Source organism: Myotis lucifugus, unplaced genomic scaffold (genome assembly GCF_000147115.1).
Source record: "Myotis lucifugus unplaced genomic scaffold, Myoluc2.0 scaffold_37, whole genome shotgun sequence".
NCBI lineage: Eukaryota > Metazoa > Chordata > Mammalia > Chiroptera > Vespertilionidae > Myotis > Myotis lucifugus.
Window position 1 is genome coordinate 2,985,130 of NW_005871085.1, and position 19,627 is coordinate 3,004,756.

General features: G+C 40.7%; 2 protein-coding genes across 10 annotated transcripts in view; one reads left to right on the top strand and one right to left on the bottom strand.

The window, feature by feature from the left end:
- Positions 1-1,718: 1,718 nt before the first annotated feature.
- Positions 1,719-2,769, top strand: TEX38 (testis expressed 38). Its single transcript, XM_023752667.1, has one exon. It carries the CDS (start codon positions 2,165-2,167, stop codon positions 2,645-2,647), a length of 483 nt encoding a protein of 160 aa, XP_023608435.1. The 5' UTR covers positions 1,719-2,164; the 3' UTR covers positions 2,648-2,769.
- Positions 2,770-4,671: 1,902 nt separating this feature from the next.
- The window catches only part of EFCAB14 (EF-hand calcium binding domain 14), a 39,299-nt gene continuing 24,343 nt past the window's right edge, over positions 4,672-19,627 (bottom strand). For 6 of the 9 annotated variants that reach the window (XM_023752746.1, XM_023752750.1, XM_014454539.2 and 3 more), the window contains 4 exons: positions 16,866-16,952; positions 15,051-15,162; positions 12,366-12,491; positions 4,672-8,116 (listed from right to left, as the gene is read on the bottom strand). In XM_023752746.1, coding sequence (XP_023608514.1) covers positions 7,941-8,116; positions 12,366-12,491; positions 15,051-15,162; positions 16,866-16,952 — 501 coding nt within the window. In that variant the 3' untranslated portion in view covers positions 4,672-7,940. Of the gene's footprint in view, positions 8,117-9,485; positions 9,518-12,365; positions 12,492-15,050; positions 15,163-16,865; positions 16,953-19,627 lie in introns of all 9 variants that reach the window. The other 3 variants (XM_023752751.1, XM_014454540.2, XM_023752747.1) reach the window with 2 other exon arrangements.

Here is a 19,627-nt window from a genome sequence, read left to right on the forward strand (position 1 = left end):
TCAATGGTGATGGAGACTTGACTTGGAGTGGTGAACACACAATACAGAGTACAGATGATGTGTTGTAGAATTGTGCACCTGAAACTTGTATAGTTTTATTAATAAATTCAATAAAAAGGGGAAAAAATCCCTGAGTCTGAATGAGATCACTGAGGGAGTGAATGTAGATAGAGGGCTAAGGCCTGAGGGCATGCTAACATTTAGTGATCAGGGAAAAGAGGAGAAACCAGCCAAGGAGACTGCAAAGCGGGAGCCAGTGGGGTATGAGGCAAGCTGAGGGTTAAGTAAACCTGGAAAAAAATCGTGCTGAATAGTGCCCAAGTCACATGCTGGGGGGCCACAGAGAGGAAAGTAATTAAATGGTGCCAAAAAGCTGAGCTAGGCCCAGGGGTAGTACAGGGAGGCTGACTTGAGCTTAATTAGGGAAGGGCTTTCTAACTGAGCCACCCATACATGGATCAAGTTGCCTCAGGAGGTGTGAGCAAGTAAGTCTCTGACCCAAGCAAGTCCCAGGGGATGAGTTGCTGGGTAGGGGAGATCTACCTCCAGGGCTCAAGCATCTGATGGGCTTGGTACTAGACACCCCTCAAAACCCCTTCAAACTGGGGATGATCGCATTCTGGGAAGCCAATGGAAGCAACTGTTTGTCATAGAGTCTGGGGGTTGAGCTGAGCTTTGAAGGATAAGCAGGAGTTCAGTGGGGGGAAAGAGTGGGGAGGGGCACTCAGGTAGAGGCAGTATGAGCAAAACTCCAGAGATGTGAGTAAGCAGGCTGTGCTAAGGAGTCTGGTCTGATCAGAAGGGAGAGGTAAGTGAAGGATGGGGAGGAAGGTGAGGCTGGAAAGGATGGAGGGCCAGAAAGTAGGGAGCTCCCACAGGACCTGGTGCCCAATAAACACCACTTGTTGAAGGAAGGTAACGAAACAAAATAAGATTGTAAGAGGCAAGAAAGGAGGCATTATTTACTTCGTTCCCTTGAGCAGGTTTTCTTCGGACAGCTGGATCACAGACATCTTGAGGGCAGGGCTGCCCAAAGCTGTGTGTGCTCCCTGCCACCCTTCCCACTGTTCCTTAATGCCCAGCAACATGGACAAGTCCCTGAGGGACTGGGGCCCTTTCCCGGGGTTGGGGCTGTTCTGTAGGTTCACCATAAGGGGTAGGGGGCAGACAATTCAGTGGCTGGGTCAGCCCCTGATAGAAGCGGTAGACATACAGTATGGCACCATTAGATGAAGTCCCTATCATTAACCCAAGACTTCACAAGCTCCGCCCCCCGCATGCTCAATGCTCAGAATCCAGTGACCTCACCCTTAGGAAACAATGGGGCCGGGGCATGTCAAGGACTCAGAGTAACTGGAGAGATGGGTAGGTAAGCTCCCTCTCTCCAGGGCCACTGGCAAGATACCAAAGCTGGACCTGATGGATTCCCAACCGAAGGACCTGAGTCTCCCTAGTGGTAAATGACCCTCCTATTCCTGATCCTTGCTTCGTGCCCTTAGCTTGGGGCGACCTTTTGCATGGATGGTGTGTGTGGTGGGTCCTGCATGGAGGAGTGCTAAGCAGTTAAGCTACTGTTTCCTCTAGAAAATGAAGGATTTCTTGAGGACACAGGGGTGCTATGAATACCCTAGGACCATCACAACGGAATGGGTAGAATGGGATGGGACACTGGTGTCCCTGTCAACTGTTAAACTTTTACTTCCTTGATAAGCCTGGCTTTAGTGAGGTTCTCCATCTGGTGGATTGGATGGGTCCAGGGTTGGGAACCAGAGGCCTGACTAAGCCTGGACAGGCCATGCTCCCCTCCAACCTCTAGCTTTCCTTATCTATAAAGGGCTAGGGGGGCCTCTTAAGCTCCCTGGAAATCTAGCTTTGACTAAGAGAATGATAAGTCAATGAGGAGGGAGGGAAGGAATGAAGAGCGTGGCTAAGTGGATGGAATGACTAATGAACGGGTTAAGAAGAGGAATAAGAAACAACTCAGCCCCCAAGCTAGAGCTATCAGCCAGCTTGCCTCTTTTTCTTTCTTATTGCCTTAGTGTGGATCTCGCTGTACTTTGGACTCCTGGGGCTGTGTTCAGTGCTAATTGGTGGCTGCATTCTCTTTCTGCACTGGAGGAAGAACCTGCGGCGGGAAGAGCGTGCCCAGGAGTGGGTAAAGGTGATGAGAGCCACTACATTCACCTACAGCCCACTGTTGTACTGGATTAACAAGCGAAGGCACTATGGCATGAACACAGCCATCAACATGGGCCCTTCCCCTACTGTCTCCAAGACTGAGACTGAGGTCCAGACTTCAGATTCTCTGTTCGAGTTGGATAGCACTGAGAGTAGGAGCTATGCTGCTCAACAAAGCAGCACCAAGGTGGAGGCCCCTGTCCCTCCGCAACCTGCATTGCAGCTGGTCCCACAGCCTCCCCTAGCTTCCCCAATGCCTCGGCCCCAGAACAGCTCCCCACTCCCGATTCCCATCTTTCAGGAGGTGCCCTCTGCCCTCTCCCTGTGTAACCTACCTCCAATGCTGAACCACTCCGTCTCCTATCCTTTGGCCATTTGTCCTGAAAGGAACCTCCACTCCCCCTCCCTCCCCACACTGGCCCATGGGGACCACTGCTTCAATGCCAAGCCTTTTGCTTCAGAACTGTAGTCTCCTTTCACTGAGTGTGGAAGCTGGAGGTACTGGGACAGAGCTAACCTCGGAGGTGGTATTGACACAGGCTAGGGCCCATCTGGATGTCACATTATGAAAGATTAAAAAAAGTCCCAGGCTTCCTGGCGTCTCATTTGTTGTTAGGAGGGCAAAGTCCTTCCCCTGTTTGATAGGGACAATTTGCAAACCAAATTGAAGGTCACTGAGAATCACCAACACAAATGGGAATTGGAGGGTTGGTTGTGGGAAAACACTGAACTAGTGCTTGTGATGGGCTCAACAGTCCTCTACCCAGTTTTTACTTAAGACCAAAAATGTATGCTAGGTTCTGGGATAGGTACCCAAAGGCACTGCCATTCTGTGAGACATTAAGCACAGCTGCCACAAAGTGATAGCTGTGGAGCATGTGTGAACTGTGGTGATTCACAGTGACAGGTCACAGGCAAAACAGGTCATTCAGATCCATGAGCCACACTGCACTGCTGGCTCAATCACATTCTTTGTTAACATGTATGTGTACTGAGTTGGGGTTGTCTCTACATTGTTTCTAATATAAGAACACTGCCAACGACCCTCCACTTACAGATGAAGAGACAGTTCTCAAGGGCATTTGCCATATTGTTATACTAGAGGCCCAGTGCACAAAATTTGTGCACTTGGGGGGGGGTTGTTTCTCAGCCCAGCCTGCACCCTCTCTAATCTGGGAGCCCTTGGGGGATGTCCGACTGCCGGTTTAGGCCCAATCCCACAAACCGGCAGTCGGACATCCCTCTCACAATCCGGGACTGCTGGCTCCCAACTGCTTGCCTATCTGCCTGCCTGATTGCTCCTAACCACTTCTGCCAGCCAGCCTGATCACCCCCTAACTGCTCCCCTGCTGGCCTGGTCATCCCTAACTGCCCTCCCCTGCTGGTCTGGTCACACCCAACTCACTCCCCTGCTGTCCTAATTGCCCTCAAATGCCCTCCCCTGTGGCCATCTTATGATGGCCATCTTGTAACTACATGGGGGTGGCCATCTTGTGTGAGGGTGTGATGGTCAATTTGCATATCACCTTTATTATATAGGATTGCAGAGCAAGGTCTCAAATTTACATCTGCCTGGCTTCAAAGTTCATCTTCCAACCATCCACCCTGGTGTCCCTTCCGTAATGATACATCTGGTTAGAAAACACTTGGCAAATGATTTCTGTGTGTGTAGGATGGAACTAAGTTGATCCATGGAGTGGCTTGGGGGAAGTGAAGCCCCTAAAATAATATACAGAAACGTATCCAGTTTTTAAAAAAGATCTTTCCCTAAAGGGATTTATGGCCCCTCCACAAGGTAAGATCCACTATATGAGAGAAATTTTGTACCTTCTGGAAACGATCCTAAAAAAGAGAAACAAAGATAATACTAGCTATTTTGTGCCAGATTAAAGGTAAGAAAGCTCAGGTCTGACCCAGCATATACATTTTTTTCCTTTCACTTTGGATATAAGGAAATCATCTTATCATATTTGGTAAGATGCTCAAATGAGCTAAGCTTTATGTAGTCTTCCATGAGGGGGAAGGTCACCCAGATTGTGTGTGTGTAATCCCAGAATCTAGCCACCATGCAGAGCTAATTTTTCTAATATTTTTCTGTGCAAAAGAGCTACAGCCCCTATATGGCCTCTCTCTTGCAATGGATTTCAAGGCTACCCCCTTTTTTTTAAGGGAGTGGAACATTTCTTTTAAACATGCTCTTACACTGAACCTCAACATATAAAACAGCCCTAAGTGGAGCTTCTGTGGTTGATACATGAAAAGAGGCTCACTCATAACCTCCCCTCTCCCCTCCCAACCTACAGATGCCAAAGAAGCAGCCTTCACTCCTTCAGTCCAAATTCTGCATTCGAGGTAGAGTCTTCAATTGAACACTGTGCCCACAATCTGTCTCTGCTTTCAAGGGGAGGGAGAAATCCATAAAATCAGGTTTCAAAGTAGATATTTTTTTCTTTAGTAACCAGAGGTAGGGACCTTAGTCATGACACAGTGGGATAAAAAGTAAATGTTTTATTTAGATAAATTAAAATGGTTGTATTACTGATATGAAATAAGCAAAGTTCAAATCAAGCCATGGAAACCTTGAATTCACTCCCCAAACAGAACCAAAACTGCTTATACATTACCAAAATAGCTCCACTAAAGCAAAGTAGATTGACATTTCTTAATGTGAGAAAACAACAAGGTAGGTTAGGTTCATATAACAAACAATACACGCTCTATAAAGTGTCAGGAATACCCAAATGTGTTCTGGTTTGGATATGAAAGGAGGGACTGCATCTAGCTGGTGTTGGTAAGCAAGCCAATGAGGTGTGTAGCACACGAAAGCTGTCACTAAAAACAACTCAACAGCAGGCCATTATGAGTATGAGCCCATTACAGCCAGAAGCTTCAACTGTGACCGGCAAGACCAGCGGGGGCGCCGACAGTGTTCTGTCCAGCAACATAAAGTGAGGAAACGCCAATGGAGGGACAGTAGCCAGTAGGTGAAGAGTGTCCGTTCTTCAGCTTTGCTGTTTGAGGCACATTCCTAAGTGCCAGGCCCTTCTCTGCTCTTTAGATAACATCACAGTCATCTCTAAGCTGATTCTCTCTTCTTTTGGTTCTTTTCTTCCTACAAAACACTTTTGCCCTTTAAGTAAACATTATATCAGATAGTACAAGACAAAAGAAAACAAGGACCAAGCAGCAGTGCTTTGGGTAATTTGGGAAAGCAGCAGTAGGAGCTGCCAGAGTGGGAAGGTCAAAGTAACTGAAACCAAAACCAAAACCAAACTCACCACTACTGTCGACCTTCCTTTCAGAGCTGAGATGTGGCAGGTGAGGCTTGATTACAGTTTAAGACAATTTACAAATAAAAATGCCAAATTAACACTGAACAATAGGTTTCTGAGGCTCTTCTTAGGCCAATGAATCTGCTCAATTTCAAACAAAGGAGTTCAAGTGCCCTAGTTCTGCCTGGGAGATAGGGCACTTTCCCAGGCTGTGTGACAAGAGTATTCTCAAGTCTGAGGGCAGCAGGAACACCTCTGCCAAATTGGGTAGGGGGAGAGGATGGTACTATATACCTGGCTCAGGGATGATGCTAGCCAGACACACTTGAGGTGAGAATGGATGATAAATTAAAAAACAAAATGACTCCTCCACAGATAGCTCTCTGAGGCAAAAGAAAAGTACGTACAACAAAGAGTTAAGGTGTCCTCAAAGTATATGCCTATGAATAAGAATTTGAAACTAAAAAGGACAAGCTACATTACCCCCAAGTATATTTCATATAAATCAGTTCTCAAAAAAATACCTTCCAGGTAGACATACTATTTATGGTACAGTATATACAAATATAGCAGAATAATTCAATTTATTGCTAGAGTGTTATTTGGTTGTTACAAAATCCGTCAGGGTATATATATTAAAAAAGGGGGGTGGGCATGGAAGGCAGCCAGAAGAGTACTCTTCAAGTTACCCAAAGTGCTAATTTTATACCATATTTTAACCTTTCCAAGAAAGTGAAATAGCTCGGTTGGGCAAGGAAAAATATTTTTTTTTAAAGAAAGAGAAGCATAAGCCATATGAGGTAAGCAGACACATTCATGGGAAAAGACTTCATCTTGCTTTAACTAAATTTTTATATTCCTAGAAAAAAAAAACAAGGTTAGCCTATACCAAGCTGAATATCATATAAAGAAAAAGCAAAACAAAACCAGCCCTTAAATAGTTAAGGACGTTTGGCTGCATCCATGGCTAACTGGGCAACTTGGACAAAGTTAAAATGGAAAAAGTTAAAATGGAAATGAGTTCCACTAAAGAAGTCAGTCTACGAAAGCTTCTCTAGTTTCTCCCTGATGTGGCCTACAGCACAGCTAAGTTTTGCAAAGTTTTTTCCTTTTGTATTCTTCAGAGACTCCTTCTAAGAACACAGCACACACAGAGAGCATGGAGGTATAATTCCTTTTAGTTCAGGGTCCTGTAGTACCAGGCTATGGAAGTATTTAAAGGGAAAAGTATTGCACTTGCTTGCATTAGATCTGAAAACACTTGCTACCATCATGTAAAGCCCAATGTTCCAGGCCTGTCTGCTATGCTTGGCATTCTCTGGACATAAAGCTTCCAACTACTTCTGACCTGATAACCATGAAGAAACTTAATAAATAAATGTTCACAACTGTTACGGCCTTATCCCCCAGAGGAACATACTAGGTTCTTGGTTAGCCCCCATGTAAAATCTGTTTCCTGGGTCAGAATTAAAGGCACAGCTCTCCTCTAAAGCTCCTGGGCGGCCAGGCTGAGCCAGTGACCAGGGACTTCAGCCCTGCCATTCAGAATGGAGATAGTATCAGAGAGGGAAGTCAGCCACAGCTTTAAGATAGACTTGAGTGTGTGTGTGTGTGTGTGTGTGTGTGTGTGTGTGTGATAATCCTGCTCACTCAGGGAGGGAAATATATCTCCTCACTGGATAACTTTCTATGTTCATAAACCCTGAAATAGGATAAAAAATAATAAAAATGCCAAGAATACTCTCTGGTTCACAGATTGCGATTAGCTAAGGGGACAGAAACAAAGATATAGATCTTACTTTCCTGCGCCTGGAGGCTGCACTGTCCCCAGTATCCACTCCCTAAATATATTCCTCCGGCCACCAGACCAAACCCCATGGCAGCACCTAAAGGAGATGCCTGAAGGAGACATGGGCCTAGTTTTAGTCGCTACCAGATCAAATTAGCGATTTTTGACAAGCCATTTATTCATGTCCTGTTTCAAACCATTTCTCCTAACTTCCCACAAAATATGCAGAACTCTTCTTTCATTTTAAATATTTATACACAGAAAAAGCCTATCTTTTAAAGAAAAGACATTTTCTGAGTCTGAATAAAGTGCAGCTAATTTAAGGCAGATTTATGTGAAATATAAAAGGTGGCTTATTCTTACTATATACACTTTTTCTAGTTCTAAAAGATAAGGTCTCCTTCCCTCAAAAAAGGAAAGAGAAAGAAAGAGGGCTTGACTTTTATTCTGGCAATTTTAGAATTAAGATCATACTGGTTTCAGGAAATCATAGATTTCTGAACATCATAAGTAAAATGGTCTTTTTTAAAAAAATAACTTTTATATAGCTTTTTCAAACAAGTTAAAAGGTTGCAATGTGTCTGCTACAATAGTTTGGAGGATTGGAGGACTGATAGATAAATAGAAGGGTTGTTTTTGTTATGCGAGCAGATATTAGGTAGCCCAGGGTATATATCCGTTTCTAAATATGCCCAATGAGGCTAGACACCTCCAGCTGCTCTTAGCTCCAGGAATGAGTATCTTCCATCTCCGTCAGCATCAAACTCTCTCAAACTCTCTGGTGCTGGCACAGCAGAGCCTAAGGAGTTCCAAATTTCCTGGTAGGTCAGCTTCCCATCCATGTTCTGGCCAGTCTTGTAGAATAAATCCTCAAGATCTGTTTAAAAAAATTGCAAAAAGTGTTTATGTCTATAAATATAGCTAAATTTAGTTAACAGTTTAAACAATAGCCACAACTGAATGTAAAGCATTAAAAGAAAGCTACTTTGCAGACTCTGATTCCAAAAGGTAAAGTTTAGGATGTCACTAAATCAGAAAGACTAATTCTTTCTTGATCCTTGAGAGAAATACTGTATGCACTATCCTCCCAAACTAGAAGCAGTGATAGATAATCACAGGAGAATAAAATAGACTGGCCTTTTCTCTGTCCAGGGCCTTCCTTTTGGAATTTTCACATTTTATTCTTATGTTGAAGGGGTGAAAAGGACTAGAGAGGCTTAAAGAGCTAATTGACAGGAGCTGAGCTTGTAAAATAGACTCTGGCATTTTGTCAGTTAAACAGAGTTATCATGTAACCCAGCAATTACATTTCTAGGTATATATTCAAGAGAAATGAAAACATATGTCTACACAAAAACTTGTATACAAATGTTCATAGCTACATTATTCCTAAAAGCCAAATGGCAATCAATTGATGAATGGGTATACTAAGTGTTCATACAATGGAATATTATTCAGCCATGAAAAGGAATGAACTACTGTTACATGTTGAACTATGGATGAACCTTGACAACATTATGCTAAATGAAAGGAATATAATGCAAGAAAAAAGCATATATAAGTTTATATATTGTATGATTCCATTTATATATGAAATATTCAGAATAGGCAAATCCAAAGAGACAGTGGTTGAGAGATTAGTGGTTGTCAAGGGCTGGGGGAAGGGGAAAAAGGGAATGACCATTTAATAGGTACAGGGTTTCTTTTGGGGATGATAAAAATGTTCTAGAATGAGTGTGATGGCTGCACAAACTTGTGAATATACTAAAAAAAACTGAATTATACATTTTAAAAGAGTGAATAATATGGAACGTTAATTATATCTCAAAAACAACCAGAGGACTATACAGGGTGGGGCAAAAGTAGGTTTACAGTTGTTTGTATGGCAATTCTATAATAATAAAAGTATAATATGCTAATTAGAGCAGACGTCCTTCCAGATGACCTTCTGGAGGAAGCCGGGGCTGAGAGGGAAGCCTGGGTCCCGGGAGCCTGGGTCCTGGGTGCCAGAGGGAAGCCGGTACTGGCAGCCAGGGGAAGGAAGGCCTACTCTTGCACAAATTTCATGCATCAGGCCTCTAGCACAATAATAAAGAATAATACAATAATAAACTGTGTCACGTACTCACAAATATAAATCTGTTTTTACCCCCTCTGTGTATCTCTTCAAAGCTATATCTTTTCCAGCTAAGAGAGAGAGCAATTATACCAGTTGATTTTTTTTTTAATTTAAAAAATATCCTCACCTGAGGAGTGAGAATATTTTTTTCATTGATTTCTAGAGAGAATGGAAGGGAAGGGATGTGGGGGAGGAGAAAAAGAGAAAAACATCGATGTGAGATAGATGCATCGAGTGGTTGCCTCCTACATGCACCCTGACCTCGGGTAGGGGATTGAACCTGCAACCCAGGTACATGCCCTTGACCAGGAATCAAACCCCTGACCCTCTGGTGCACAAGCTGATACTCTAACCACTGAACTACGCTGGCCGGGGCTGTATCTTCTTTTTTATTTCTAAGATATTATTTGAGCCAATAGGATTGGACAATTTCTATCAACAGTTTCTGCTTGTATTTTCTCAAGGACCCCATAATGAACACTTATTTAATTTAATTAATAAATAATTAAAAATTATTTATTTTTTAAATTTAAATTCTTTATTGTTTAAAGTATTACATATATCTCCTTTTCCCTCCACTGACCTTTCCCTGGCCGCTCTCACCCCCCAGAACATGCCCTCACCCCCGCTACTGTCTGTGTCCATTGGTTATGCTTATATGCATGCATACAAATCCTTTGGTTGATCTCTTACTCACACCCCCTCCCCTGCCTTCCCTCTGAGGCTTGACGGTCTGTTCGATGCTTCTATGTCTCTGGATCTATTTTTGTTCATCAGTTTATGTTGTTCATTATATTCCACAAATAAGTGAGATCATGTGATATTTATCTTTCTCCGACTGGCTTATTTTACTTAGCATAATGCTCTCCATGTCCATCTATGCTGTTACAAATGTAAGAGTTCTTCCTTTTTTACAGCAGTGTAGTATTTTATTGTGTAGATGTACCCCAGTTTTCTAATCCACTCATCTGCTGATGGGCATTTAAGCTGTTTCCAAATAGAAGGGCCAATTATTTACATAACATTTAAAAAGGACTTAAGCCCTGGCCGGTGTGGCTCAGTGGTGAGAGAATTGGCCTGTACACCAAAGGTCTTGGGTTCCTAGTCAAGGGCATGTGCCTGGATTGCAGGTTTGAACCCCAGCCCCTGGCCAGGACAGATGCTGGAGGCAATCAATCAATGTACCTCTCTCACACTGATGTTTCTTTCTCTCTCTCTGTCCCCACTCTCCCTTCCCTTCCACTCTCTGAAAAGCAATGGGAAAAATATCCTCGGGTAAGGATTAACAAAAAAATGAAATAGAAAAGACTTGGACTTGATTATGTCCCTACTGAATGACTTAGTAGAGTTAGTCTCTACTATCAGAAGATAGTCAATGAGGCTTATGTTTCTTTAAAAATCTTCCTAAATTCCTTTCCTTTCTTCCTTTATTCAACTTCACACTTAGATTCAATAGGCCTCTGGCTGTTTGGTACTTAGGAAGAATAGTAATAATTTGAAGGGGGGAAACAGTTGCAGTGCAAGGTCTAGTCCTTCAAGGAGTTTTTGTAGACAAGCTTCTGAATAAGGGCCTAGTTTCACTCTTAAGATAGTCCTAGCAAAGCAGCTAAATAAAAGTCTTGAAAGCTAGAAAAGCAGGTGGGAAGTTTGTTCTCAATGCCTGCCACCAAGTGGCTAGCTGAAAAATGTTTTATTGTGTGTGCATATGAAGGATAAGTTAATAAAATGTGCTATGCACTTGGTAGCAGTACTTAAATAAAAATCTAATTGCTGTTCCAAATCATTTCAAAAGTGTAGTCATTCAAAAGTATGTAAAATCTATGTTAAGTACAAATGTTAAGATGGCTCGTTCTTAATCTGCTCTTAACAGACTTTCAACTCCATTCATTCTCATCAATTCTTGAAGTAATAATGGAGAGTGGGAGGAGGCAACTTGTATTGCCAATAAACACAACTTAATACTCCTGTCTCCCAGAAAACAGAAAGAAAAAAAAATTGCGATGGGAAAAAATAAGTAATTGTATTTAAATGGCAAAATAAATTTAGGTCTTCTATGCTTCTATTGTAGCCTGTAGATAACTCATTCATTTAACAAATATTCATGTGTACCAGCCACTATGCTAGGGGCTAGGAATGAAGTTAAATTTTATGTCTCCCTAGGAAATTACAACAGAGCGATACATACTAAACAGGGGCAAACAAAATAGAAGAGGTCATACACAGAAGGAACCTTATCTGGTCCTGGGAGGTAAGGAAATGTTCCCTGGTGGAATGGTATCTAAGCTGAGGTGAGGAGCCAGGCAAAGGCAGTGGACAGGAGTGGGGTGATTTTCCCAGGCTGTTAGCAAATGCAAAATCAGGAGACCCAAACATCACAATGAGGGACAGAATATACACTGTTGGGAGCAAGGCAAAGATATTTTTTCTGTGAATCATATCCTTTTTGCTAACGTTTATCTTACTGATTTTTCAGCTAAAGGACTCCTCATTTTTGGAGGGTCCTGACAAATAGGATCAACTTTTACTTTATTTTTCTAATCTTACAGTATTTATTATGTTTTCTTGTTTGCCTTCTCCACTAGACTTTTATATCTGTGAGGAATGTGAGACTGTATCTTATACTGTATTGTTATTGCTTAGCACTGGTATAATTAGGTACTCAATGAATGAATGAAAACTCTAAAAACATTACTAGAGAGATAATATAGTTCATTGGTTAAGAGTGTAAATTTTGGTGTCAGACTGCCTTGGTATGAATTTTGCCTCAATTAATTATTTGCTGTGTGGACTTAGGCAGTTTCCCTATCAGTAAAATGAGTATCATACATGAATATTTATGTTCCCTGAATTGTTAATCAGGATTATATAATACAAATGCATATCAAATATTGGCCCAGAGGAAGTGCTCAGTCAATGTTATACATAATTCTTTTTCTTGCAAGTTAAAAAAATTAAAAAGTTATAACTTTGAACATTTCCCTTATTACTCCATGGTATAAAAATTTACCTTTGATGCTAGCGATTCCTGGTAGGGAGATAGATCTTAGCTGGGCAGTTTTCTCAATGTCATCTCCAGGAGACTGTGGAAATTCTGGAAATGCTGATGGCTTTGATGTGAAACTCTGTACTTGCTCTGTAACAAATACACATGGTTTTAGTATTAGCAAGTCTGACACGAAGTTAAACCAGCATTGAAGGTCATCTCTTAGGATAATTGCATATATACTGAATTTAAGAGAAATTGCTGACAAAAAGACAACCTACTGAATGAAAGAAGATATTTACCAGTGATACATCTGGTAAGCGGTTAATATCCAAAATTTATAAAGAAGTTATACAACTTAACACCAAAAAAAAAAAAAAAATTAACAGTCTAATTAAAAAATGGGTAGAGGGCCTTAATGGACACTTTTCCAAAGAGGACACATAGATGGCCAATAGACATATGAAAAGATGCTCAATATTGCTAATCATCAGAGAAATGCAAATTAAAACCACAATGAGCTATTACCTCACACCTGTCAGAATGGCTATCATCAATAAATCAACAAAAAACAAGTATTGGTAAGGATGTGGGGAAAAAGAAACCTTGTGCATTGTTGGTGAAAATGCAGATTGCTATAGCCATTATGGAAAACAGTATGGAGATTCCTCAAGAAATTAAAAATGGGCCCAGCAATTCCATTTCTGGGAATATATCCAAAGAAATCCAAAACACTAATTCGAGAGATATATGTACCCCTATGTTCATTGCAGTATTATTTATAACAGCCAAGATATGGAAGCAACCCAAGTGCCCATTAATACAGGATCGGATAAAAAAGTTGTGGCACATATATACAATGAAATATTACTAGGCCATAAAAAGAATGAAATCTAGTAATGTTGCAGATGGACCTAGAGCAGTGATTTCAACTGGTGTGCTGCAAAAAATTTTACAACATGCAATACCTGACCATTTAGTGAGGGGCACCGGTCTCTTCTCCCTTAGATTGTAAAATAAAAAAAGACAACAGCCAACACAATAATAGCTGTCTGGTGTGAATGCCCTGCTTGAACTGTGAATATGTAGGTCATGTAAGAGTTGCTCCTTACTGGTCAAATCGCATAATAAGGTTGATTAGTTAATTATTGGTACCAGAAATCCTTATATACAAGTATAGGAACCAGTTTTTTAAAACGTCACTTTGGAGCAAAAAGAGTAGGTAACTATTATTATTATTGGTAAATAAAACAAAATTATATCTATTTTTTTGTCAGATTGGCAAAAAAATGTATTTTTTTGTTGTGCTGCAGAATTTTAGTATAATTAGTTTATGTGTGCTATGAAATGAAAATGATTGAAAATCACTGACCTAGAGGGTATTATGCTGTGAAATAAATCAGGCATAGAAAGAGAAAAATATGATTTCACTTATATGTGGAATCTAAAGAACAAAGTAAATGAACAAAGCAGAAATAGATTCATAGATACAAAAAACAAACAGATGATTGCCAGAGGAGAGGGGGGTTGGAGAACTGGATGAAAAGGTGAAGGGATTAAGAAGTACAAATTGGTAATTACAAAAACAGTCATGGGAATATAAGTTCAGCGTAGGGAATATAGTCAATAATATTGTAGTAACTATGTATAGTGCCAGGTGGGTACTTGAAATGTATGCAAATTACATGGTTGTCTAACTACTATGCTGTATATCCAAAACTAACATAGTATTGAATGTCAACTGTAATTGAAAAATAGAGAATTAAGTAGCAGAGTGACTGAATGAAGTTAAAGGCATAGATTGAACATGTTTAGGGCTAAGTGAAGATTAATCAGTATTATACAACATTAAAATTTGAAACTGTGGTCTCTGGTGTGGCTCAGTAAGGAGCTGTGGTCTCACTGCAAGATCATATAGCACCAGTACACGTTTAAGATGTTAAGAGTTTAAGCTGCAACTGAAAACAGCATTGATATTTGATATCCTGGGAACTGTGCTATGAGCCTGATCAGGGGTATGTGCCACCAGACCAGCTGGTGCTGAAAGAATGCTACCATACAGTTGTGTAGCAGAATGTTAGCACAAGGCCTCCCACTGTAGTCTGTATCCCACCCAAAAGAGAATAGAGAGGTTGTACTGCTTTCTTAAAATTAAAAAATACTTGTGTGTGGGGGGAGGGGTCAACGCCAACATAGTCCAATGCCTTAGAGTTATGTCCTCCTAGAGCTTAAACCAGTGGAGGTTGATATATCTGCCAATATTGACTAGGTATGCCCCTACCTAAAGCCAAGGGTCTTTCCAACTCAATGATCCCATCATCATTTGTTAATGGTATTTCAGAAGGACTAATAATTATTTTAAAGTAAATTTTATGCACTTAAAAATTGAAAAGACTTCCATAAACATTTAGCTGCTTTAATACATGCTATGACAGTAATGTTTTTTTGCCTATAATTGGATGCAGACAGCATGGAGAAGTCTATTTCCAGCTAAACATTACCCTTCTTCCCTTAATAGACTGGAGTACAAATCATGTACCAAATGGGCTTTTGCTAAATGAAAGCAAAGTGTATCAGCTTCATCTCAGTGCGCTCAGGCATCATTCACTGGGTTCGATCAGTCCTGCTGGAACACCTTTCCACTCCATGTGGGAGGCAAGCTGCTCAAGCCTGCGTGAAATATTCAGAAGCCAGCCCTGAATATCTCACCTTCATGGGTGGTCTCTGGAGGCCTGTTGCTCTCAGGCTTGTTGGAGAGAGCACTGATCAGCTGTAGTTTCTCCCTTAGCTTGGATACCTGAGAATCTGAACTATCTTCTTTCTGTCCAAAACAAAGATCACAGAGGTTTAAGTTGGAAACAAGACTTCATTTGATTCTTTATTATATCCCCAAAGCCTATTTAGAATGCAGTGCTTGACCCCCAGGAGGTTCCCTATCAGTACAGGCAATGAAGGGATGAATCAACAAATACTAGAGATATCTTCGGTACTCAGTGTTGATGAGGGCCTAGCTGGATTTGAGCCTAGACCATTAAGGGAACATTATGCTAGAGGTGATCTGATTCACTGTGAACATTTGGCTGATGGGGGAAGGCATGCCTGTGTCAGCAGTAAAGGAAATGCCCCCTTGCTCAGGAGCCTCTACGACACCTATTTCCTAAATGAGTAGCATATTGGTTTCTAGGAATGATTTCACACTAACTAAATAATTTTCCTGAATACATTACTTCACCTTGTGACTAGACCACTTTAGGTAGAGTTTTATGCTCTTATCACATTAAAAAAAAGCAAGCAAACCACAAATATTCCCCTGATCTTCCTTCTCTCCCCCCATGGTGATGATTCAACTGGTGGCAGGAACTGTTAGGAACATGAAGAAGCAGCTCTAATACTTTTAATTCAAAGTCTGATTTATATCTTTTTAAAAAGCTTTTACCTTTTACCCTGCCTCATCTCCAGGATGATCTAGACTGGCATATAAAAATAAATTTAATTATAAAAGGAGAGAAGTCTGGTTTCTATGAGGCCTGTTTCTAACTGCTTAGGCTAGGGTGAAAGGTCCTGATTCTGTGCTTAATTAGAATATCAACTCATTACATGTTTCTTTTATTCAATATATATTTACTTACTTCTCTGCTGCCTTTATTTCTACACTAATAGTGTATAGATCACTCTTGGTTTATTTAGGAAGCTAATATATGGACATATATAACTAAAACTAGGTCCTAACTGCTTGAAGAATTTATGATAAGAGAAATGGCATCTGGTTAGGATGCTTAGATGAGGCAGCACAAAGGGACTCATATATTGAGATGACAAAAAATACAAAGGATCTAAAAGTAAAACCAATAAATTTAGGCAAAAATGTGTGCTAGCTGTATTTTATTCTGATACCCTAAGACTTTCTTTGCTGGGATATCAGAGTATATCACAGATTGCTTATCTTGTAAATATGTCTGGGATGAACAATAAAACAGAAAGGTACAAGGTGAAGGGAACTGGCTGAGGCTTAAATGGACTATATAAGTTCTGAGACTGCAATTTAAAAATAAAAAATAATTTTTAGGTTAGACACTGTTTTTAAATTATCTAAGCCACTGTTCCCTATCATTAGTACATATAACTTCCTGTCTTAGCTCAGAAGTCATTTCCTTAGGAAAGCCTTCCTCATCTCTGCTAATGCCCTCATCATATCCTATACTTTTCCTGCCTAGCATTTATCACATTCACAATTAATTATCTGTTCAATTATGTGTTAATGATTTTCTGACTGATGGACTTTGAGCTCCACCAGAAGAGGGGTCAGGTGTCTATCCTGCTCAGTATGGTCACCCCAGCTCCTAGCAGAGTGCTTGGCACAGGGCAGGCGCCTGATAAAGTCTTCACTTATTCAATAATTTACTGTGTCTTGAAGTTTTAGCAAATTAGACTGAAGTGTTCCTTTTGAGAAAGAAGCAGCAGTTCAAAAGCACAAAGATGCAGATGCATTTATCTTTATGTCAGAGTAAGCTTCCTGTTATTTACCTTTATGCTTTGAGTTTTTACTGTATCTACTCTGCTGGTCACCTGATGCAAAGACTCTCTTTTCAGAGTGGCAGCTCTATCACCTATCTTAAAGGGTAAAAAGAACAAGAGAAGATTAAAGGTAAACATTAAAACTTACACAATATCTAGCACTTTTTAAGAAATTTGGTCAAACTTATTTTAAAGCTCTCAGAAGACTTTCAGCAGAAATACCAGAAGGAGAATGAGAGAAGAGAGGGAGAAAGGCAACCAAGATAGAAAGCTGAAAATGGTGCTTAGTCTAGTTGATTCATTCTAACTTTAAAACTTTGAAGTATAAAAAGCGAGAGAACTTTAACCTAGAAGCACGCTGAGATACTACTGGAAGAAGCAGTAAGACAGATCTTACTATTATCAATTTCCTGTTCTGGAGAAAAATACAGTGGGGAGGAGAGGAACAGTAGGGGAAGTGTGCGATGGTAAGTTTTCACAATAAGCCTCGAAAACCTTGGAGGCCTTCTACTCATCAAATCATCCAAAATTTCTAGCCCCTGCTTAGTTTAGCAGAGTTCAAAAGCAAGGCTCCCCTTTACAGTAAGGCTCCTTTAATCTTTGCAGATTTGTAGTCAATTACACACCCTGTAAAACAGAAGAGGGACAGGTCTTACTCCACCCTCCAAGCCAAGTCGAGGCAATTTGCCAACACTCCACTATGGCAGAGCCAGTTCAAACACTGCTTTCTATGTGCCAGAGTTTGACTTTATTTGTGGACTTTCTTCTAGCTTTGGTGGTTACTTAAATTCACAGTATAATTTCCTGTATTTGGTTTCCATTTCTTTATATATGCCTCTATCTTTGCTGTATGAAGTCCTTAAAGGTGAGGCTTGCAACTATTAAAAAAACAATCCACATGGATCCCAGCACAAGGTATAGGAGGGAAGGTGATTAAAGAAACACACAATGACGTGAAAACCAGTAAACCATGTGGTCGGCTAGCATCCAGTTTCCTCGCATGTAAAATGGGAGGCTGGACTCAATGATCTCTTAAATTGAGGAGCTGGTCAGGTCTGATCTGTTATTTAAATGGCTTTCCTGACCTTATATGCAAAAGTATATGTGCAGATGGAGCAGGGTAAATCTGAAAGCCAAGTTCTGGCTTAGTGAAATGGCAAAAGATTCTTCAGTTATTGCCATTGACATTGCTCCTACCCTTAACAACTTAAAAAAGATCAAGAAGACCTCACTTAGAAATATGTGCCAGAGCTTCCCTACCACTTGTAACATAATAGAAGGCTTGTTATCTCTGCCAACAACTTGTGGTGAGCCCTGGGCAAGCAACTAAACCTCTCTACATCTCCCTTCCTAATCAGGACCAACACCGCCTGTGCCACGCACATCACAGAGCTAGTGTAAGGATTAGAGGAGACAAGGGTTAAGGATTAGATTTAATACAAATGTGTAGCCTCTCAGATATGCCAGACGACTGTGTCTGAAAAGGTAGTGGAATGTCAGCCACATACAGACAACAGACATTGCGACACAGACACGTCACTAAAGATCTGAAAAGATTTATGATGCTGACGGACAGGTTCGCTTGCTTTTCAATCTTGCTCATAGCAACCAAATCTTTCTACCAAGTTGACTCTGGGTAGACTATTGACTGTCTCATTCATTCTCTTGAATTTAAGATCATTCTGCCTCTGATACCCCACTAGGCACTGTTTATCTCCTCTAAAGAGTTGTGGTGGTACAGGATATTCTGGAGTGGAAATAAATTAAGTTGTGGAATCCAGCTAAAGATGTATGCCAGACAAGCAGGCCAGCAGCACTGAACCACCATTATTATGTCAAGTTACGGAAGTAAACTCCTTTTCCTGTTTAGACCATTGATCGTCTGTCTCTGCTTTGTCCTTCTACTCTAAATCGCTCTCAGTTTACTCCCTCTGGAATTGTTCGGCCTCAGCTAGATAGGAGGGGGACAGAGAGAAGAGGACTACCTACATGATTCACTCTCTGGTCCCAGGAAGCTGAGAGGTTGGGAATTGATTTCCCAATGTTTACCTCACCTGCTGGCAGGAAAGCTTGCTGGGTTATTAACTGAAACATCCATTTACCTAATTTGTCAGAACAAAACTACCTTAGGAACAATACCAATTACTGAATTGGCTCATGTAGCAAAACTATAACAAGTAGTGCATTATTTAGTACAAGATTCAATTATTTTTATTGACATCCTTTAGTTACTGATTACTACTTAAATAGAAATGATGACTATAGGTTTTAAAGGGCATTAGACTCAGGACAGGAATTCTTCTTAGTGAAGATTTCCTTTATTTTCTTCATTGTGATTCTGAACTCAATATCCTTTTTCCTCCTTGTCTTTAGTCTTTAGAGAATCTTAACTTTTTAAGGCTATGCTTTTTAACATTATTAGAATTTACTGTGGCTCAAAATAGCCATTGCTCTGAGTTCATCTGCTATCCATCCATCTTTAACTTGCCCAGATGGCTGTTTTTTATAGTTTCAGGATACTCTGGTCATTCTATGTCTTTCAAGATGTGAAAATAAACGTACTCCACGATTGACATGCAGGGAAAAAAGCAGATTGCTAAATAAGAGATAGGACAGCATCTTGGATCCCTATCCAAGCCCTCTCTGGTCAGCTCTCACGCAGGCATAAATATGCACAAGATGCCAGCTGAAGAACCACAACACTAAGCACAAACTACTCCACCTGCTCCAGAGTCTACTGTGGTCACAGGGAGTTAAGCCAGAGACAAAAA